We start from the raw sequence: 23,638 nt of genomic DNA, 5'->3' as shown, positions 1-23,638 counted from the left end.
TTTTTGTTACCATCTACTCTTGCAGTCAATGTGGAACTTTAAACACAAAGGATAGATGATAATTTTGCATGAAAAAGAATGAAATCAAATAACTAAAATTTAAGTTTAAAAAATTAAACAAATGACATCCAACAAACAACAAAACAATTCATAAAATTTTTGGGACTTTCAGAGTAGCGTACATTGAGTTTGATCACAATATTAGACTAAAAGAAACCATTAAGTGAGATTGATATCTACACAAATGAGTTTAACGCCACATCTTCACCCTAATCCTTAAGAAATTAGGTATATGAGTCATATCATTTATATATTGCTCAACACTTTAACTCACACTTGTGGAATTTTAACTCACACTTTACACAATAACACCTCTCCAACAAGTTTGAGACTCTCTGTATCTAAGATATCTACAACTAATAACCACTTCTGCTTCCTGATAAAGTTGAACTGAGTTGTGATATCATCGTTGGACTTTACGGGAGAGCTAGCCAACATTGGTGTGGATGAACCAATTATACAGAGAGCAACTAAATAAATGAGAATGATACAACGTCTTCATTCAATATTGTAAGTATGGCGAAATTCTAACCCGTGCTTGACACGAGTTTTCATACAAGTATATGTATATAAATGCAAATTAAGAAAGAGAAAAACTTGTAAAAAAAAAGAGAGAGAAAACTTTGCGTGATGTGTACTCTTTATTCTACTTTTTTTTTTTTTTTTTTTTTTTTTTACAAATTTTAAGCATTTTTTTGTAGTGGAGATAGAAACTTTTTTTTTTTGGTACTAGAAATAGAAAAATATTTTTTCCTTGTACATTCTACTCCATTGTTTCTGTACTTTGTCCTTCACTTTACACCTTTCTACATCTGTTTTCTTATAAATAAACCCCTCACCCACACACTTCATAATTCATTGACGTTGTCATTATTCTCTTCTCTCCACCACAGTTAGTATCACAACAAATCTCACTAACCCCACCACAAACTACAATGCCAACCGAACACTTCATCACTTTGTTCTTCTTCCTTCTTGATGAGTCAATAATTAGTGTTTTTAATATAGTATTTGAGTCCGTTTTATTTAAGTTTATTTCCTTTTTAGAACTCTTTTACTTCAATTGCAAGTTATTTAATTTCAGGAACAAATATTCAAAAGATTTAGTCTTGGAGCAAAAGAAAAGAGAATTGGAGCTGATTTGTGTCAAAAATATAAAAGATCTTACACAAACATCTGGTGCAAGGATTCATGTAAAACATATGAATATCTCATACAAAAATATAATGTGCAAAGAATTTGAAGATCTTGTACAATAATAATACGACAAGAGGTGCACCCCTTTTGGTCCTTTTGCTACTTTTGCTTTTTAGACAAGCTACCTATTAGTTTATTTCTGACCTAAAAGTCTTTGGTTTCTTGTGGAACATTGTAGTGTTATATTTCTTAGGGCTTAAGTCATTGTAAACAATAAATAGAGTAGCTAGCAATCACAACAAATAATCTTTTGTGTTCTTGGAAATAATAAGTGACAATTGCTTCTTTGAATAAAAGTTCACCCTTTATTTTATGTTCTTCTTCTTCTTCTCTTCTATGTCTACAATGAACGTTAGTGAGTAGTTTCTTCTTGTCTTGGAATTGTTGGATAAGTCTTATGACGTAATCCTAATCAAACCAAACCATAAACCTTATTTTATATAAATCTATTTTCTAATCTAATTTCACCGTTTTTATAATGAATTAACAAATATCAAACTCATAAAGCGAACGCGGAGGGTTAGTATTTGTTAATTCATCATCACAAATATCAATTCATAAAGCGAACGCGAAGCTTTGATATTGGAACAAGTGAAATTAGAAAAGGATTGCGAAACATGAGAATAGTCTAGCAAACCTTGAGACACATAAAGTTTCGTTCTTCAAGGATTCTAATAGCAATCAACCATGAGAATAAGCGTGGTTGCTAGATGAACACACTCAATGACTTCGAGAGAAGCTTTGATACGCGCTTAAGAGAAACTTGTATTTAGAAAGTAGGTCCAATATAAACTTCTAGGTTTAGAGTTTGTTTTGTGAAGGATTTGTCCTCTAAATGAACCGTGTACTTTTTACTACTTCGATAGAACTGTACACTTGCGGTTTTACTCATCACTTCCCCTCTCATGCAACACCATCACTTCAACATCATCATCATCAGAAAATGATGACACTTTTGAATTTGTTCGTCCTATAGACCGCAAATTATTAAGCCTAAAGAAGGAAAAACTAAGTCATTTCAGATTCTACTGGCACGAGATAGCGAGTGGAAAAAACCCTCCTTCGGTAATAATTGTTCCACCACCAATGAAACTAAACACAACCACTGCTTTTGGTTCAGTCCGCATGATCGACAACCCTTTAACTTTAGGACCAGAACTGAGTTCTAAGCTTGTTGGAAAATCTCAAGGGTTCGATGCTGATAGCGCAGAAAATCAGAAGCGGAAGCTTTGTTCAGAAGCTGTGTTCAGAAGCAGTTGTTCAGAAGCACTGTTCAGAAGCAGTTCAGAAGCACTGTTCAGAAGCAGTTCAGAAGCACTGTTCAGAAGCAGTTCAGAAGCAGTTTCTGATTCTAAGGTTTTATGTGAATTAGAGAGAGAATTGAGAGAGAAGAAAGTTATGATGAAAATTGTAAATGATCTTTATTGATTCTTCTTTTGAATGTACAAGATAATGGTCTTATATACAAGTCTAAACGTTGCTTGAAGCACAAGCAATGTAACAAACTCTAACAACCTTATTTGCTAACCTCTAACAAACTTGTAACAAACTTCATAACAAACTAAAACAAACTTGTGATTAACCACTGATTGTGATTATCACTAAAACTAAACTTGAATTAAAACAAACTAACATCCTCCCTTAATTCAAGTTTCCACTTCCTTCATTCCAATCAAGCTTCTGAGCTTGATGAATCTGTCAACCTTCAATGCCTTAGTGAATATGTCTGCAAGCTGCAGCTCAGTAGAACAATGAACAATCTGTAGTGCTCCCTTGTTCACTTGTTCCCTCAGAAAATGAAACTTTGCTTCTATATGCTTGCTTCTTCCATGCAGAACTGGATTTCTTGCTAAGCTTATAGCAGATTTGTTGTCTATGAGTAATTCTATAGGTCTGCTAACCTCTATCTCCATCTCCTTAAGTATATTTTCAAGCCATATTGCCTGACATGCTGCCATACACCCTGCAATATACTCAGATTCACAGGTTGACAATGCTACAACTGGTTGCTTCTTAGCACACCATGAAATTGGAGCATTCATAAACTTGAATAGGTACCCTGAAGTGCTCTTTCTATCTTGTCTGTCTCCACACCAATCAGCATCAGAATATGCTATCAGTTCAATAGAATTTTCATTTAAGCACTTAGGAAATAAAATGCCATACTGCAGTGTTCCTTTGATGTATCTCATCACTCTTTTGGCTGCTAGCAGGTGAGATACTCTTGGTTCACTCATGAATCTACTGATTATGCCAACTGCATATGCAATATCAGGTCTACTATTGCATAGATACCTCAGTGAACCGACAATTTGCTTGAACAATGTAGGATTCACAGGTTCTTCATCTTCATTCATTACCAGTTTTACATTTGTCTCAGCTGGTGATGATGATGGATTGCAGCTCATCATATTGAACCTCTTCAATATATCAGATGCATACTTCTTTTGATGCATCAACAATCCCTCTGCAACTTCAGTAAATTCCATGCCTAGAAAGTATGTCAATTTTCCCAAATCTGACATTTCAAACTCACTCATCATCTGTGATTTGAATGCTTCTATCTCATTCATATCACTACCAGTCACTATCAAATCATCAACATAAAGACAGATGAGTAGTTGATTACCTTCACTTCCTTTCTTCACATATACACCATACTCAGACTTGCATTTGACAAATTCTTGCTGTACAAGAAAACTGTCAATTCTCTTGTTCCAAGCCCTTGGTGCCTGTTTCAATCCATAGAGAGCTTTGTGTAATCTGTACACCATATCCTCTTTCCCTTTGATTTTGAAACCTGGTGGCTGTGTCACATACACTTCTTCATCTAAAGGACCATTTAGAAAAGCAGATTTTACATCCAAATGATGCATTGGCCAGTTTCTTCCACAAGCTATAGCAACTATCAATCTCACAGTTTCCAATCTAGCAACTGGAGCATATACTTCAAAGTAATCCATACCAGCCTTCTGCATGAATCCCCTAGCCACTAATCTTGCTTTGTACTTGGCTACTTCACCATTTGGCTTCAGTTTCAATTTGAAAACCCACTTCACATCTATTGGTTTCTTACTAGCAGGCAGTTCAATCAACTTCCATGTGTTGTTTCTGTTGATTGAATTCAACTCCTCAATCATAGCATTCTTCCATACATCTTCATTCAATGCTGCTTCATAATTAATTGGTTCTGCATCTGCTAATAGTGCAAAATGAACAAATTCCCCTTCTTCATTAACTACATTATCTGGAATGACTTCATGTCCAGCTAATCTAGTTGAAGCAAATCTCTGTCTAACTGAAGTTCTTGTGACTTGATTCTCTTCAACATGCACTTCAGGTTGAACTTCAGTATCAAGTTGAACTTGTTCAACTTGATCATCATCTTCAATTATTGTGGGAATTGTGTGACTGGAACTCTTCTCTTTCTTAGTCCAATCCCATGCTTCATTTTCACAGATTTTTACATCTCTACTAATCACTATAGAGTGATTCAGAGGATGATACAATCTGTATGCACCTGTCTCATGATAGCCAACCAGTATCATAGGTTCACTCTTATCCTCCAACTTCCTTCTCTTTGCATCAGGGATATGCATATAGCACAATGAACCAAACACTCTTAAGTGTTTTGTTGACTGCTTGCATCCTAACCAAATTTCTTCAGGAATTTGATTAAGTTTCTTAGTGGGACATCTGTTTAAGATGTATGCTGCAGTTCTTACTGCTTCTCCCCAAAATGTATTAGGCATCTTCTTCATCTTTAGCATACTTCTGGTCATGTCAAGCAGGCTTCTATTCCTTCTTTCAGCCAAACCATTGTGTTGTGGAGTATAAGGAGCAGTGACTTCATGTACAATGCCATTGTCTTCACAAAACTTCTCAAACACCTTTGAGGTATACTCTCCACCACCATCAGTTCTTAAAATCTTAATGGATTTACCACTCTGTTTTTCAACTAAGATTTTAAACTTCTGGAACATATCAAATGCTTCACTTTTGGCCTTGATCAAATATAACCAGAGTTTTCTGCTAAACTCATCAACAAAACTGATGAAATATTTGTTTCCTCCTAATGAAGGAACCTCTAAAGGACCACACACATCTGAATATACAACATTAAGCAGCTCCTTTGATCTACTTGCTGAACTTGAACTGAATGCACTTCTTGGTTGCTTTCCCAACAAGCAAGTACCACAGACTGTGTTAGGTATCTCAATTTTAGGAACTCCCAGAATCATTTCTTTATCAACCAATTGATTAAGACCTCTAAAATTGAGATGACCAAATCTATAGTGCCATAACCAACTATCTTCATCTTTTACCATAGCAGATAAACAGTTCAGTTCTACAGCTTTCATATTGGTCTGAAAAGTTCTATTCTTTGCAAGAGGAGTTTTCAAAACTAACCTTTGATGATTATCAAACAACTTAAAGGTGTTGTCCTTCATAGTAACTGAGTATCCTTTCTGAATGAACTGACCTACACTCAGCAAATTGCACTGCATTCCAGGAACATAGAGAACTTCTTCAATTATTGCCACTTTCCCATTCTTTCCTTCAATAGCAATATTCCCCATTCCTTCTGCAATTAAGACTCTATGATCTGCAAGTTTCACCTTTGTATTTCTTCCAGGATCCACTTCTCTTAACCATGTCTTGTTTCCTGTCATGTGATTAGAACAACCAGTATCTAAGAACCAACTTTCTGAATTGCAGCTCTCATTACTAGTTGTTGTAACCATCATGAATAATGATTCAGAATCTGAATCATCTTGTGCAATTTTGGCTTCCTCTTCATCATTTTTTGATTGCTTTCCTTTACCAGACCAACATTCAGAGGCATAGTGTCCAAATTTCTCACATTTGAAACACTGAATCTTCTTCTTATCAACTTTCTTCTTTTGATTAGAATTTCCTTCCTTTGAAGATTCACCTTTATCAGATCCATTGTTCTTGCCTTTAGACCAGTTTCCTCCCTTAGAGTTTTTCTTTCCTTTCTTGAAGTTCTTCCTATCATAATCATCCTTCTTGATAGTTTGAACTTGCAAGGCTTGTTGAATTGATCTTTCATTGCTTCTTTCTGAAACCATCAATTCATGAGCTTCTAATGAACTCTGCAGCTCCTCAATCTTCAATGTCTTAACATCTTTTGATTCCTGAATTGCCACCACAATGAAATCAAACCTTGAAGATAGGGTCCTCATAATCTTTTCAACTATCTGTTGATCAGTGATTGCTTCACTACAAGTCTTCATCTGATTCACAAGATTAATGAGTTTAGAGATGTATTCAGAAATCTTCTGATCATCTTCCATTTGCATCAATTCAAATTTCCTTCTCAGAGATTGAAGCTTAATCAACTTCACTTTATCATCACCTTCATGATACTTTGAAAGAATGTCCCATGCTTCCTTTGAACTTAGTGATTTTGAGATTCTTTCAAAGTTTCCTTCATCAAGACTTTGTTGAATCAAGAACAGAGCCTTGCAATCTTTCTTCTTCAATTCCTTGTGTGCGTTCCTTTGCACCTCAGTAGCATTCGCAGCTAATTCATGTATACCATCCTGCACAATTTCCAACAAATCTTGTGCTCCAAACAGATTCTTCATCACTGCACTCCATCTTTCCCAATTGCGTGCTTCAAGAATTGGAAGATGTGTGTTGAAACTGCTGCTACCATTCATGGTGATTCCTTCAGCGTTTCTTTCTACAAATTGCGTGATTGAAGATCTTGATTACCCCTTAGAACGAAACCAAAGGCTCTAGATGCCAATTTGATAGCGCAGAAAATCAGAAGCGGAAGCTTTGTTCAGAAGCTGTGTTCAGAAGCAGTTGTTCAGAAGCACTGTTCAGAAGCAGTTCAGAAGCACTGTTCAGAAGCAGTTCAGAAGCACTGTTCAGAAGCAGTTCAGAAGCAGTTTCTGATTCTAAGGTTTTATGTGAATTAGAGAGAGAATTGAGAGAGAAGAAAGTTATGATGAAAATTGTAAATGATCTTTATTGATTCTTCTTTTGAATGTACAAGATAATGGTCTTATATACAAGTCTAAACGTTGCTTGAAGCACAAGCAATGTAACAAACTCTAACAACCTTATTTGCTAACCTCTAACAAACTTGTAACAAACTTCATAACAAACTAAAACAAACTTGTGATTAACCACTGATTGTGATTATCACTAAAACTAAACTTGAATTAAAACAAACTAACAGATGCATCTGCATGCAAAGATGAAGTTGATTTGCTAATGGCTATGAATTTTGTTTTTACTGAAGGAAAGTATAATGGAAGTAAACTTACTATTTTGGGAAGGAATGTTGTTTTTCATAAAGTTTGAGAGATGCCTATGATTGGTGGTATTGGACTTTTCAGATTTGCTGAAGCTAATACTCATTGGTTTGATATCAAATCTGGGGATGCTGTTGTCGAGTATAATGTTTATGTTTTCCATTATTGAATTGTTGATTATTTAACTTAAGATTTGTGTTTGTTTTTTTGGGTTAAATATGTTTTTGGTCCCAATAAATATGTCAACTTTTCGTTTTAGTCCCTCTAAAATTTTAGTCCCTATAAAATTTTGGCTTAATTGCACTTTTGGACCTCTATCTTTTCAAAAGTTGCGGTTATGACCCCCTAACTAATTTAAATACAAAACAGACCCCTATGTTTTGATTGTTTGGCAGTTTTGGACCCCCAGTCCATTAGTGAGGTGCCACGTGGCCCCCTAAATAATACACGTGGCACCTCACTAATGGACTGGGGGTCCAAAACTGCCAAAGAATCAAAACATAGGGGTCTGTTTTGTATTTAAATTAGTTAGGGGGCCATAATCGCAACTTTAAGAAAGATAGGGGTCCAAAAGTGCAATTAAGCCTAAAATTTTCAATCATTACTTTAAAAGAGGGACCAAAAGTGAAGATTGAAAATTTTATAGGGACTAAAAATTGAAGGAAAATTTTAGAGGGACTAAAATGAAAAGTTGACATTTTTATATGGATCAAAAACATATTTAACCCTTAGTTTTTTACTATGTCTATGGTTGTTGTTTTTTTGTTACATGTATATGGTTGTTTTGGTTTTTGATTTGGATTTAGTATGGTTATTAATGGGAAATGTTAAAGAGTGTCCTTCGAACTTTGGTTAATAGGATAAATTTAGAAATATTGCATTGAAAAATGGTGAAAAGTGATAAATTTGACTTTTTAAAAGTTAAAATATTGTTAAATTCAATGCAAACCTACTACTTTTGATAACCGTAATTTAATAACTTTTTAGTTGTTGTAATAAATAATTTAGCTATATATTTGACGTGAATTTGACATAATCCCAACGAACCATAAAATCATAAAATATGTTCAATAATTATGAATCAATAATTTAAGCAAACAAAACATTGAACATGATTATGATCGGATCTACGACATGTTTCATTAATCAAGGATATTAATAATTAGGTATTAGGAATACTTGAATGAGGCTTTGATGGTCCTCTCAACAGCAACGATCACAGAGAAGAAATCGTGATGTGAAATACACAACATAGGTTAGTGGCGGCTGATTTGGTTCTTCCTCAACCCGTATATTTATGCCTATAGTTCTTTTCAGATAGGGAGAAGAGAAATATATGACTTAATATTGTCTTAATCCAGCACATATGCTTAATAACATCAATAATCTATAAGTCACCTAAAAACACTAAGGTGTGAATTACCAATATGTACTACTCATGTTAATCTAAATTTAGTGAAGAAAAATACTTAAGTTATTATAAATTTAGCCCTCAATATCATGCTACTCATGTAGAAAAAAAGCCAAAGTGAAGAAAAATACTTAATTTTCTAAATTTATAAATTTTCTAAAGGGCAATATTTGAAGCTAAAATAGTCTCCCTTGATGATTAAGGTCACCAATAATTTATTATCTTTTTTGTCAATTTATTTTCAACTTTATCGATATAACTCTCTTTTGTGTGATCTAAAGGATACCTTGAGAATAATAATCTCTAAACAATGAAATGATCAATAACAAAATTGAATTGACATTTTTTTTAAGAAGATAAACTAGTTCACCTGATTGTTTGCGAGAGAATCGAACTTAAGATTTTAAGAGCATCACACTTCAAAGTTCCTAGCAAATATGAGAATAATTTGAGACATTGATTTTGACTTGAGACATTGAAGTATGCTCCTCTCAAGATCTAATATTCAATTCTCCCAGTTGTCAATTTTGGCAGACTAGTATGACTTTAAAAGAAATTGAAGTTACTATTTGTGACTTTTGATTTTAAAATAGATTCTATGCTTAATAGGTCATTTGATCCTTTCCTTCAAAAACTAAAAAGTCATTTGATCCTTTAATTAATTTCAAGTTTTAATTTTGATTGCATAAATAATAAAACTCCTTTTCGTCCAACAATAATTAAGTTGAGATGCACAGTTTTTAAATTCATCCAACTTCAGAAAAGATGTTTACATATGTTCGCTCAAATTAACTATAAGTGATTTTGATATGAACAATTTTATCACATCTTAACAAGACATTTGCGTGGTTAAGAGGATGTTGAAATTAATGAAAGCCGCCATAAGCCCTTTTGTTGAACTATAGTACCTATGCAACAGTTCGTTTTCAACCACTTCGTCAAACATATGGTGTGCAAACATGTACCAAAACAAGCAATACAAAAAACAAACAACGAAGCATAACAATAAAAGTAAGATGAACATTAAGACCAAAAAAAAAAAAAAAAAAGTAAGATGAACATCAAAATACAGAGATTATACGACATTGTATGTGCTTTTTTTTTTTTTTTTTTTTTTTTTTTAAACATTTTATCTTCTACACACTAGTTATAAAAATTAACATAAAAACCAAAATACACAGGTAAGATCAAAATTTTGATGTCCAAAAGTCACTTCTTTTTAAGATTAGGATCCGTTTGATGGTCATGATAGGAAAAGGGGCATGATATTAATCCTATCATGTGTTTGATGCGCACATGATAAAAAAAGGATATCATTATTATTAAATGAAAAAATTGCTCTCATAATTAATTAAATATTGTAAAAATGGTATGTTATTGATTATAATAGAAAATACATGCTATCATTATTTTAAAAACGACAATATTTTAAAAATAACAGAATATCAAGATAATAAATAAGGAATGATATTCTAATCTCATCTGGATAATTTATAACTCAGCTTATACTTATGATATAAATGACAAAGGAAAGTCAAAATAAGATAGAGAAATGATTTATTTTATCCTATCACTTTGGTGCATCAAACATGAAATTTAAGCAGGATATGATTAATGTATCATATCATATCTCCCTATCCTGACCATCAAACGGACCCTTGAGGTCTTTGTTGGTACACCGGGTGCTTTTAAGGCCTCTTCGTTGGTGTTTATATATAATCTCATTTTTACTTGTTAAAAAAATGAAATAGTTAGAAAAATACGTACCCTACATCCCACTCCATTTGTCATTTTTCCTTCACTTTCCTCTTCTTATAATTTTGTTCCTCACTTTCTTTAACTTCACTTCATTAAGCTTCCACTATTATTGTCTTCTCTCCTAGTCCTCCACTACTTTACTGTCTCCACAGTTAGCATCACAACAATCTCTTGCATCCACCATAATGCCTTCCAAACATTTCCTCATCACTTTGTTCTTCTTCCTTCTCATATCTTGCAACACACTCTCTGCTTCAACTTCATCAGAAAAACAAGACACAGTTGATTTTGTTCGTCCAATAGATCGCAAGTTGTTAGGCCTAAACAAGAAGGAAAAGCTAAGTCATTTCAAATTTTATTGGCATGACATAGTGAGTGGAAAAAACCCTACTTCTATCGTAGTTATTCCACCATCATTAAACTCCAACACTGCCTTTGGTTCAGTCCGCATGATCGACAACCCTTTAACTTTAGGACCACAGTTGAATTCTAAGATTGTTGGAAAAGCTCAAGGGTTCTATGCATCTGCATGCAAAGATGAAGTTGATTTGCTTATGGCTATGAATTTTGCTTTTACTGAAGGAAAGTATAATGGAAGTACACTTACTATATTGGGAAGGAATGCTGTTTTTCATAAAGTTAGAGAGATGCCTGTGATTGGTGGTAGTGGAGTTTTCAGATTTGCTAGAGGTTATGCTGAAGCTAATACTCATTCGATTGATTTCAAATCTGAGGATGCTTGTGTTGAGTACAATGTTCATGTTTTTCACTATTAATTGTTAACTATTGTTGTTGTTTTCTGTTCAAAAAATAAGTTTGTTGTTGTTCAAGTTATGTTTATGTTTATTTTAGTAGTCGATTCTACTATATGCACATGTGAAATAAATCATGCATCATATGAAATCAAATGAATTATGATGTAATTTATTAGTTTAATGGTGAAAAAAAAAACACTTATTAAGAAGGTAAAATGGAATTACATATAACCAAACGACTTTACTTTATCCGCATAAGGAGTGCTTAACAGAAGCAAGGAGAAATGTATTGCTACATCGGAATATGATAAAAATCATCATCAAGAAAGCAAAGAAGACAATCATAAATATAAAAGAGGATTTAGCGATCACATGTGGTGGTTAAAAAACAAAGTTGATGTGCTTCGCTTTCAACCAACCATAGGATTGCACCTTAATTTTGTCAAGCAATTGTTGGATAGAATTATGTTTATTCTTGAAGATTATTGCATTTCTTTCTTTCCATAAAACCCAAACCGTTGAAAACAAAAATTAATTGGGTAATGCCTTGTTTGTATTTAGAGAAGTCAATGTCGAACTGAGTTAAGTGATCTTAAATACGATAAGGAGTGACCATGACGAAGCCTAGCTAAGAAGAAACCACGATCCAGACTTGATGAAAATAGTCGCAATGCAAAAAAAAAATCGAGCCGCGTCTTCTAACTTACCACACCCTCCCACACAAGATTGAGCAGTTATGGAATCACCCCTCTCTTGAACAAATTGTTGTTTGTTGGAAGGTAGTTGAGAAGTAGACGCCACACAAAAGATTGACTTTTAGAGGAACATCTTGATGTCAAAAAACAAGATTATACTGCAATGTTGTTTTGAACCGTTGATTGTTGTAAAAAGGTTTAAGCTGAACTCACCATATTTTCTTTTTGAAGAACGCAAACTCCAGAATCACCTGCCAATAACATCATCCTGCAAAATAATAGAATTTAACATAGCATTACACTCCCTCAGTTGCTCCTCCTCCCAAGCCCATTACCTCATATGATATTTCACATTCAAGCATCGCCTCCCTCGCCCCACCCTAAATGATTCATCTCAGCCAATGTTGCCATTTTATTATCACAAAGCTCAAAAAGGCGGTTGAACCTTTCCTTAAGAACCTCTCCATCCAACCAAAGATTCCACCAAAATAAGAATGTTGTTCCTCACCAACTTCACACACAGAATTATCAACTATCCATCTTCCTCCACCCGTACCAACACCATTGCTAATATTGGCTAAATAACTCTACCACACTGAACCCTTTTCCCCTTTCTGCGTGAAACCAGCACACAGCCTCCCCTATCCTACATGATATAGGAGGGTTTCATTAGTATTTTAATTCTTTCAGCCTAATTGTTTTATTTGTTTGTTTTGTTTTATGTTTGGATATTCGGCCTATTAGGGTTTTGTTAATTCCCTATTTAAGCTTAACAATTGTAGCATAAAAGCCAACTTTTATTTATTCAATAATATTTTTGAGAGTTTTCTCAATTTTTGGTGAATTCCAAAATCCTACTTTTACAAGTCTGTCGCTTATAAAATTGTTTCTTTTCAATATAGGTTTAGTGTTTGCTAATCCTTTCTTCCGTTCTGCGTCACTAGCTGACAACACTCTAACCCACAAACTACCATGATCCTCCTTCAACCATCATTTCTCTTTGCTAGAGCAAACTACATCCCATTTTATCCATGAAATTTTCCTAACATCCTTACTACCCCTAGGAAAAAAAAGTTAAAAATAGATTCGATAATGGAAATGATATTTGTGGGAGCCTTGAAGAAGCAAATAAAGTAAACCGAATAAAAAGGCAAGACATACTTCATAATAACCAATCGGCCATCCAAATACAGGTTTCTACTCTTCGAAATTAAAAATCTAGATTTTATATGGCCAAGGAGCGGATGTCAGAAATTCAGTTGGCGGGAATCACCACCAATAGAATGTCTCGATTAAAGAAATTGAATATGACCAATTTTACAATTCAAAACGGAAGCATCATCTGCCAACCATGAAGCATGCACATTAACACCAACCAACATACTCTTATTAAAATTAACCTTTAGACCTGAAATCGCCTCCAAAAGAATAAGAACAACTTTCAGGGATTGAACATTTACTCAACTCTTGACACTCAACAATAAAGTGCCATCAACAAATTATAAGTGAGAGCTAGAGATGTTGTTAGAACGATCTACTGAGTACCCTGTGAAGAGCCTAGTCTTCATAGATGCCTTCATTTAATTGCTAGTACAAAGAAAAATGATAATAGAGGGTCTCCTTGCCCGAACCCACGTTTCGATTTAAACTCATTGGTTGGACTCCCGTTAAACCAGAACTGAAGCAAGTTGTACTAACACATTCCATAATCCATTTCCGTCAAAGGGTATGAAGATTTATTTTGACCATCACCATTTTTTGTAGGGGTTAAAACAAAATGTTGGATATTTATAAACAAAAATTACTTAATTAACCCTTCTTTACATCGACGGATCCACGTATGACATATTTTGGCTATAACCACACAACATTTTTTCCAATGTTTTTTATAAGGATGTCAATTAGAATAAAATAATTTTTTTTTTTTTTTGAAGAATAGAATAAAACGAAATAAAAGTGAAGGATGAACACTTTTCGGAGCAATTAAATTTGAAAGAATGAAATGTCAGAAGAGGAAAACAATTCATGTTGTTACAATTAACGGTTGTTAAAGTTACAAATAGACATCCCCGTGAGCTTAGCTCAGTTGGTAGGGATATTACATATTATATGCAGGGGCTGGGGTTCGAACCCCAGATACTCCACTTCTCCACAATTTAATTGTGTGAGCTCTAGCCACTAAACTACTTACGAATAGACGTAAACTAATAAAACTAGCTCAAATAAAACTACCGAAACATTATCCTGAAAGAAATAATAAATTGTCTTTAATATTATTCGGTAAATTTTTTTATATTACTATTTTAGTAACAGCAAAAAATTAGTACTAAAATGATAAACTACTCTCTCTACTTCTTTATAATGATGCATGTGAGTCACTAAAATGACGCAACCATGATCATGAGCCAACAACCACGCCATACACCCATTCTGATTCAGCCATTGAATGGAACCAAATGATATACTATTCCTATTCCTATATATGCTTTTTCTCATTGTTATGATTAAGAAAACTTTTTTTTGTATTTGTTATACTCCAATAACAAATACAAAAATATTATCTTCAGATCAAAATTTTGATGTTCAATGATCACTTCTCTTTTTATATTTTTGATCCATAATAAGTGGGGAACTTCTACCGTACACTCACAAAATAAGGTGTATCGGTACTTTTTCTTCATAATTTTATAAATTAACGATTATTTTTTATGAAATAAATAACTATTTATCAATATTTATATTTTATAGAACATCATTTCGTAAGAAAAAACATCAGTTCATTGTTTATAAGAATCATAGTAATTTTTTTATATATTATCGTAAAATATAATCAATATTCTCAATTATGAGTGCTAAAAATTTTAAAAAAAAAAAATATTTCGTTAACACTTTTGATGAATAAGATTTAGTTATTATAAATATAAATGATAGAAAATAATATTTTTCTTCAAAAAGCAACTCATTTAACCATTAATTTAAAAAGTGAGTGTACCGATACACTCAAATATATTAGATGTACCATAGAATTTGCCTAATAATTGACCCTATCCCACTCCATTTTATTTTCCTATTCCTATATATGCTTCACTTGACTAAGCAGATAACAAAGTTAGCATCACATTTTCACAAACTCCACCAAATTATGTCTTCCAAACATTTCCTCACTTTGTTCTTCTTCCTTCTACTTTCTTGCAACACCCTCACATCAACTTCATCATCAGAAAATGAAGAAACTTTTGATTTTGTTCGTCCAATAGACCGCAAGTTGTTAGGCCTAAACAAGAAGGAAAAACTAAGCCATTTTAGATTCTACTGGCATGACATACTAAGTGGAAATAACCCTACAACAATTACAATTGTTCAACCACCATTGAAACTACACTCAACCGGCCTTAATGCTTTTGGTTTAGTCCGCATGATTGACAACCCTTTGACTTTAGGACCCGAACTGAGTTCTAAACTTGTTGGAAGAGCTCAAGGATTCTATGCATCTGCATCACAGGAAGAAATAGGTTTTCTTATGACAGTGAATTTTGCTTTCATTGAAGGAAAGTATAATGGTAGTACTATTACTATCTTGGGGAGGAATCCAGCTCTTAATAAGGTTAGGGAGATGCCTGTTGTTGGTGGCAGTGGACTTTTCAGATTTGCTAGAGGATATGCTCAAGCTACTACTCATTGGGTTGATCTCAAATCTGGGGATGCATGTATTGAGTACAATCTTCATGTTTTTCATTATTGATTGTTAATTTTTGTTGTTGTTTTCCATAAAAAAAAAATAAGAATAAATTGTTGTTGTTCATGCTATGTTTATTTTAGTATTTGTGTGTTGGCTTCTCGAGTACACCATCTGATTACTATTATAAAAAAAATTAAAAAAAATTAAAATTTTAAATTTATTCAATAATGATATATATGTGATATATAATAAAGATCATATATATTATTAAATGAATGAATTTAAAATATTTATTTTTTTTATAAAAATAACTAGAGGGTATATCTTTCGAAAAAAAGAATTATTAATGTATGTCTTGTCGTCTTGAATTTCTTTAATAAGAAACCTGACAAGAAATATATGTTAATTAATTATAACTTGGTGTGTAAACGATACACAAGAACCATTTTTATTACTCACTCCGTCTTAAATTATATGATGTTTTTGACGTTTTACACGCATTAAAAAAAGCAATTAATTTTGTATGGACAAAAGATATTATTATGAGTTGTTTTACAAAATTGTATATTAAAGATAAATAAAAAATTTAAAGAAAAATTTAATAATAAATAGTTAGTTAAGGACATAATAGAAAAAATAACATTAATGTTTCATTGGTATTATTAATTTATTCTTCTAAATTTTTTGAAAATAAATAGATTATAATGAATGGAAGTCTAAAAGGATTTGAAATTTATCTTTTGATACGAGATAGTCTTGCATATGCACAAATACAAATAAAAGTATTTGGACACAAGACAATAAAAAAAATATTGGGTTAACTGTGTTTTACCCTTGTAATATAGGTCATTTCCGGGTTTGTCCCCTGTAATTATAAGGTCACAGTTGGCTCCTCGTCACCAATAAAAGGTGGATTTGCTTTCAGCCACATAAAAGAATTCAGCTTTACCTTCTCAACAAGAGTACTCGAATTAGAAGCCACATTTTTTTTTTTTTTTGAGGTAGAAGCCACATTTTTTTAAATGCGATTTTTTTTTCCCTTTCAAATAACCCAGACACAAGAAAGCCAAATTATCATGATAAATAAATTAATCACATTTTAAAGTGTTTTATCTTAAGAAAATATTTATGCGAGTGCTCAAAAATTTTAAGTTTGAGTTCGTGCCTTGGCAAGTATTTCTCCCCTTATACTAAGTTCAAACTCTTCCAACTAAGTTGTCATATCATTGACTAATGTTTACCACTCATGGAAATTTTCATTTGTAACACGAGCAATACACCTAAGATATTATATTTGAATAATTCCATTTCATCTTCGATAGATTTTATGATAAACTTTTACATAATTTCGTTTCAATAATTCCATCTAAACGCTTGATAAACTTTATAATAAACTTTTGAAGATTTGTGTGCTATGGTGGCACCCCTATAGGTCACACGACACGAAATGTAGGAATTTAACTCCCAGTGATGCCATCTTTCATAAAAAAACTCTCAATGATACCATTTTTGGTATCACTATTAGTATAAGTTAGAAATTTAGGTTTTCCGTGAATGTGTGTAGAGAATTTAGGTCTGGTATAAACTATTTTATCAAGTAGTTTAGTGGTTAAAAATGTATTTTTTTGTATGGTGAATATGTGGGAGTCTGGAGTTCAAATCCAACATCTGTATATATTATGCAATTTCACTATCAACTGAGTTAATGCCACATGGACTAAACATAAAAAATTGATCCGGAGGTAAGTAAAGTTTGGACCAAGAATTGTTCTACTCATGAATTGAACTTAAATTTTCCAGAACAATTCGTCCTTGGCGGAATTCATTTATCGGTCACTTGAACCAAGTTGCTTCGTTACAAGGTTTTAAAATTTTAAGAAAAACTGAAATTGTTGTTTGCTTTTTTTTACTTTTGTTCACCTTTCGGTTCTTAGGCGAAATTGTCTTTGTAATCCAACAATCGATCAGGAGGTAAGTAAAGTCTAACAAAAAATTGTTTCACTCATGAATTAAATTCAGGTAATTCATTAACTGGTCAATTGAACCCAATTACCTGATTATAATGTTCTAAAATTTTAAGAACAACTTCACACCAATAAAAATTTGATGTGTGGACCAAATTAACCATGCAATCAATATCAATGTGGATGAAATTTATAAACATAAACAAAATTAGAAAACAGAGAGAGAGAGAGAGAGAGAGAGAGAGAGAGAGAGAGAGAGAGAGAGAGAGAGAGAGAGAGAGAGAGAGAGAGAGAGAGAGAGAGAGAGAGAGAGAGAGAGAGAGAGAGAGAGAGAGAGAGAGAGAGAAGAGAGAGAGAGAGAGAGAGAGAGAGAGAGAGAGAGAGAGAGAGAGAGAGAGAGAGAGAGAGAGAGAGAGAGAGAGAGAGAGAGAGAGAGAGAGAGAGAGAGAGAGAGAGAGAGAGAGAGAGAGAGAGAGAGAACAAGCTCTCCGTTCCACTATAATTTTTGAGTAACTTTACGAAAGATTCCAAAGGATTGCAAGAATTAGCCTTCAAAACTAATTCTACCCAAAGTGCTAAATCTCTTTCCGTGACCAAGAGACTCAATCCTAATACGTTTCTCCAAGGTGTTGTCAAGATAATTATCTACAAACCCTATTTTTGTTGTTGGCTTTTAATCGTTGTTTTCTACTCTCTTCTCTCTTTTCATCCGATACATGATATGTATGTATAGAGAAATAAATCCCTCAAAATTTGGAACAAATCTCACGCTGAAAATACGCTTTTATTTTTTCTCCTTCCGAGCAAAATTGTGTCCCGATTTTTTACGAGACAGAACCTCCAAAACTCCACCCAAAATTGTGGCCCGATTTTGTCAGATTCTAAAACATCAATTTTGAGTCAAAAACAACTACATATATCATCATCATCATAATCATCATCATGATATGTCTATACTAAACGAGCTAGGCTAAGTTCATCTTTAAGTAGGCTAGACAATATTCATGGGTCTCTGTCGGATGGCTAGATCTATTCTCATTAGAGTGATATATTTTTAGTGTGAACCGAGTATCTTCTATATATAGTTGTAGAGGTTAATCACTCGATTTGGATAGATCTACAATGCGTAGCAAAACTCTCATATAAGGGATTTAACATTGTTGCATATTTAAAGTTAGTTTCAAACCCATAACCTCATATTAAATCGGAAGAGATCAATTATCATCTATGACTGAAATATTTGATAAGAGATTAAAATATGATAACAATTTTGAAGATATTTTAAATATGTGTTGCTATGAGGTCCATTCAATAGATGGCTCGTAATAGAGGTTGGATGTTTATTTGCATGGAATGTGATTCTTTATTGATGGTCTAGGTTTTTTTTTCAATCCTTTACTAGTTACAAACCCGTGCTTCGCACGGGTTGAATAACGTATTTTTTTAAAATTTAGTTTCGAAGGAGAAATCTTATAAATTATGGAAAATTGTTGTCATTTATAAATGTGAAAATCAAAGCTGCGTAAACCAAAATTTTGCAACACAGAGCGTAAAACACTAAATAAAAAATAACATAACAACTATTATAATATCTTATTCCTTAAAGTTAACCCGAACGCAAAATTTTGCCCAAGATTTAACCTAACTTCTTTGCTTAATTTTACTGTATTAACCCTATTTAATTTAATCAAAATGTTAACGTTAATTGTTAGGGAAATCAAAATAAACAAATCGCTTCTAATTTTTCTCCTTAATTTTACTAAACAAATTATATTAACCCTAGATTTAATTTATGCAAAATGTCATCTCTTATCTCTTATTTTTAAATGTTAACCCGTGACACAATATTAACCTTAAATTTAACCTAATTTTTTCGTGTGACTTTACTATATTGACCCTAGATTTAATTTATGCAAAATGTCATCTCTTGTTTCTAAATGTTAACCTGTGATGTAATATTAACCCTAGATTTAACCTATTTTTTCGCGTGACTTTACTATATTAACCATAGATTTAATTTATGCAAAATGTCATCTCTAATTTTAACCTAATTTTTCCCTCCACACTTTTGCATTTAATGTTTATCTAAAGTAAAATAAAAGTATGTTCCCAATTATATGTTGTTTTTTTGGAAAGGAATAACCGTTAACCCGTCTAGATATACTTAACTTAATCTCTTACTTATAAATGTTAACCCGTCTTGCTATACTTAACCTATTTTATTTTATTTCTTAAAGTTAACCCGGACGTAAAATTTTGCCCTAGAATTAACCTAAATTTTTTGCTTAATTTTACTGTATTAACCCTATTTAATTAACCATGTTTAATTTGATCAAAATGTTAACGTTAATTGTTAAGGAAATCAAAATAAACAAATCGCTCCTAATTTTTCTCTTTAATTTTACTAAACAAATTATATTAGCCCTAGATTTAATTTATGCAAAATGACATCTCTTATTTCTAAATGTTAACCCGTGACGCAATATTAGCCCTAGATTTAACCTAATTTTTTCTTGTGACTTTACTATATTAACCCTAGATTTAATTTATGCAAAATGTCATCTCTTATTTCTAAATGTTAACCGGTGATGCAATATTAACCCTAGATTTAACCTATTTGTTTTAAAAGTACTTTTTTTAGTAAGTACTTAATTGATAGTGTGTTTGACCTAACTTCTCCTTAAAAATGTAGAGAAGTTTGAAAAATGTCGGGTCAAACGATACCTTAATCTCCCACAACGGCAATGTAGAAACTATTGAATTTGGGATAAAAAATTGAAAAAGTTAAAAATTTAAAAATTTAAAAATAATTAAAAGTTATTAAAAATATAAATATTAGAATATAATTAAAAAAAATTGGTTAGGGGCAAAAATGGAAATTCATAGGCCATTGTTAAAAAAAAAACTCAACCAATAAGTAGATTACCAAATTGCCCCTTATAGGGGCAAAATGGTAAATTCAATGAACATTTCTTTTCTTATTAGTATATAGATTTGTTCTCTAGAAGCTCTAAAATACATGAGCTAATTATTTAAATATTATAAGAAGTTTTCTTTCCCCAAATCTCATATATTTACATAAGGTAAAATTGTGCAGATAAATTAACTAATATGGGTTTTTAATGGAAAAATTTAGTGGGATTCATTTTCACATTAGAGACGACTTTTTCTATAATAGGCTTCTTAATTTTAAATTCTCTCGATTTTCCTTGATGGGTTTGGTGTTGCCCTCTAGGGGTGTTCGGAGTGCGGTTTGGATCGGTTTTGAGACAAAATGTCAACCGATCCAAAATAAAAATCACATGCCGTTCGGTTCGGTTTGAATGAGTATTCTAAAGAAATCTGAACCGAACCGATCCAAATATATGCGGTTTAATTTGGATGAGTTTTTGGATGTCCAAATACAAAATATATTTTTTTATTTAATATTTTTTAAGGAATAATTTTCTTTATTAATATTAATATTACACAAACAGGGTAAAATAATAGGTTTGATGCAAAATATATTAAAAAAGATAAAATTATAGTATGAAAATTATCGATTATTTTTTAAACATATGAAGTAATAATAATATAGATTAAAATTTTACAAACAACATAATAATGCAATATATAATACTAATAAAAGAAAAATAAGTATTAATATCTATTTTTGCGGTTCGATTCGGTTTGGTTCGGTTTTGAAAAAGTGATCCGAAATCCGATCCGATCTTAACGGTTTTTAAAAAACAACATTCAAACGCATCCAAACATATTCGGTTTTTTGCGTTTTCGGTTTTTTTGGATCGGTTTGGATTTGAACACCCATCTTTTTATTTTCTTATTTTTGCATATGAATGCTGATTTGAAAAAATAAGATATTTTAAATATGAACAAATCAAAAGTCCTCTAGAAAAAGCTATGTTGGAGTTCATTTTTTATTGAAGAAATAAACATACAACAAATGTGGAACACTTTTGTCACCACAAAGACTTGAGTGGCATTTTCCCTGTTTGTCGGTCTATGGTCCTGCCGCCTAGTAAAGAGAGAAAGAAAAATGATGTCTGCAAGTCCAACAGACACACCACATTCACCCATTTAGCCATCGAACCAAATCATTATCAATTTTCCTATCTTATTTTTTTAAATACATAACCCTTTTAATAATAATTAGGACTAAGGAAAATATCAATACTCAAAAAGTATGCAAATATAAATGAAAAATATCATTGCGTTTAAAAGAGATGAACGAATAATCAAGGCTAAGGCAAATATCAATACTCAAAAAGTAGGCAAACTAACTTCAATGACTTATTTTTGCGTAGAATATTGTAAAAATTCCTAATTTATCTTATCTTTTCTCTCAACCTCTCACTTTGCGTAATATTTTTTAGAAAAATGTTACATGAACACCCTTTAATCATACACCCTATTGTACACCCCATGCATTAAGGATATTTTAGTAAATTTATCTCACAATCATACTTTTCTTTCATCTTCCTTTTCCTTGCCACATGTCATGATTTTATGTGGGTGTAAGAGTTGTATTGCCACATGGGAGTGTACATGTATCACCACTCTATTTTTTATTCTATTTTATTTATTATTTGAAATTTTAAGCATGAAATAGAAATTTTTTTTTTTTTCCTTTGTACATATAATTCTACTCCATTAATTATGTCCTTAGTCCTTCACATTACACCCACCTACATTTGTTCTCTTATAAACAAACAAACCCCTCACCCACACTTCACAATTCATTCACGTTTTCATTATTCTCTTCTCTCCTCCACTACTTTACCTTAGCAAGCATCACAACAAATCTTTCTAACCCACCACAAACTACAATGCAAACCCAACACTTCATCACTTTGTTCTTCTTCCTTCTTCTTTCTTGCAACACCGTCACTTTAACAACATCATCATCATCATCAGAAAATGGTGACACTTTTGAATTTGTTCGTCCTATAGACCGCAAATTATTAAGCCTAAAGAAGGAAAAACTAAGTCATTTCAGATTCTACTGGCACGACATAGTGAGTGGAAAAAACCCTACTTCAGTTGCAGTTGTCCCACCACCAATGAAACTAAACTCAACCACTGCCTTTGGTTCAGTCCGCATGATCGACAACCCTTTAACTTTAGGACCACAGTTGAATTCTAAGATTGTTGGAAAAGCTCAAGGATTCTATGCATCTGCATGCAAAGATGAAGTTGATTTGCTTATGGCTATGAATTTTGCTTTTACTGAAGGAAAGTATAATGGAAGTACACTTACTATATTGGGAAGGAATGCTGTTTTTCATAAAGTTAGAGAGATGCCTGTGATTGGTGGTAGTGGATTTTTCAGATTTGCTAGAGGTTATGCTGAAGCTAATACTCATTGGTTTGATATCAAATCTGGGGATGCTATTGTTGAGTATAATGTTTATGTTTTTCACTATTGATTGTTAATTATTGTTGTTGTAATGTTTAATTTATGATTTATGTTTGATACTCATCATCAATTGAGATTATTGAATAAAAATGATGACTGATTGCATCAGATCTATTTTTTTTCTTGTTTTTGAGGGTTTGCTTGTGAAGTTTGACTTCCCTTTTTTAAGGAACATATCTTTGTTCCCTATTTAATTATTATTAGTGGTTGGTGTTATAATTGAGATAATAATTTAAACAGCCTCTTGATTTTGATTTTGATTTGTTATATCATTTTTACACAAAGATTGAAAGGACAAATTATCTGTAATGAATTGCTTTACTTTTAAATTTATAATAATAGCTCATAATATGTCATGTGATAATCTAACCTCAAATATAAATTAAATTTTGGTCCATAAGTATACAATCCTT

The 23,638-nt window shown here is 32.3% G+C and overlaps 3 protein-coding genes and 1 pseudogene across 3 annotated transcripts; all 4 read left to right on the top strand.

Moving 5' to 3' along the window:
- The first annotated feature begins 995 nt into the window (after positions 1-995).
- On the top strand, positions 996-7,716 carry LOC25491432 (dirigent protein 22-like; annotated as a pseudogene).
- A 3,067-nt stretch (positions 7,717-10,783) lies between these two features.
- Positions 10,784-11,652, top strand: LOC25491431 (dirigent protein 22). Its single transcript, XM_013599342.3, has one exon. The coding sequence runs from the start codon at positions 10,902-10,904 to the stop codon at positions 11,490-11,492; it is 591 nt and encodes a 196-aa protein (XP_013454796.1). The 5' UTR covers positions 10,784-10,901; the 3' UTR covers positions 11,493-11,652.
- A 3,634-nt stretch (positions 11,653-15,286) lies between these two features.
- LOC25491430 (dirigent protein 20) lies at positions 15,287-15,973 on the top strand. The gene has a single exon (XM_013599341.3). The coding sequence runs from the start codon at positions 15,309-15,311 to the stop codon at positions 15,906-15,908; it is 600 nt and encodes a 199-aa protein (XP_013454795.3). The 5' UTR covers positions 15,287-15,308; the 3' UTR covers positions 15,909-15,973.
- A 6,524-nt stretch (positions 15,974-22,497) lies between these two features.
- LOC25491429 (dirigent protein 22) lies at positions 22,498-23,399 on the top strand. Its single transcript, XM_013599340.3, has one exon. It carries the CDS (start codon positions 22,636-22,638, stop codon positions 23,233-23,235), a length of 600 nt encoding a protein of 199 aa, XP_013454794.1. The 5' UTR covers positions 22,498-22,635; the 3' UTR covers positions 23,236-23,399.
- Positions 23,400-23,638: the final 239 nt, after the last annotated feature.

Source organism: Medicago truncatula, chromosome 4, assembly GCF_003473485.1.
Source record: "Medicago truncatula cultivar Jemalong A17 chromosome 4, MtrunA17r5.0-ANR, whole genome shotgun sequence".
NCBI lineage: Eukaryota > Viridiplantae > Streptophyta > Magnoliopsida > Fabales > Fabaceae > Medicago > Medicago truncatula.
Note: the sequence above shows the minus strand (reverse complement) of the source record. Positions and strands in the feature narration are given on the sequence as shown.

Coding starts and splice junctions, on each gene's coding strand:
- LOC25491431 (XM_013599342.3), top strand. CDS start 10,902: ATGCCTTCCAAACATTTCCTCATCACTTTGTTCTTCTTCCTTCTCATA.
- LOC25491430 (XM_013599341.3), top strand. CDS start 15,309: ATGTCTTCCAAACATTTCCTCACTTTGTTCTTCTTCCTTCTACTTTCT.
- LOC25491429 (XM_013599340.3), top strand. CDS start 22,636: ATGCAAACCCAACACTTCATCACTTTGTTCTTCTTCCTTCTTCTTTCT.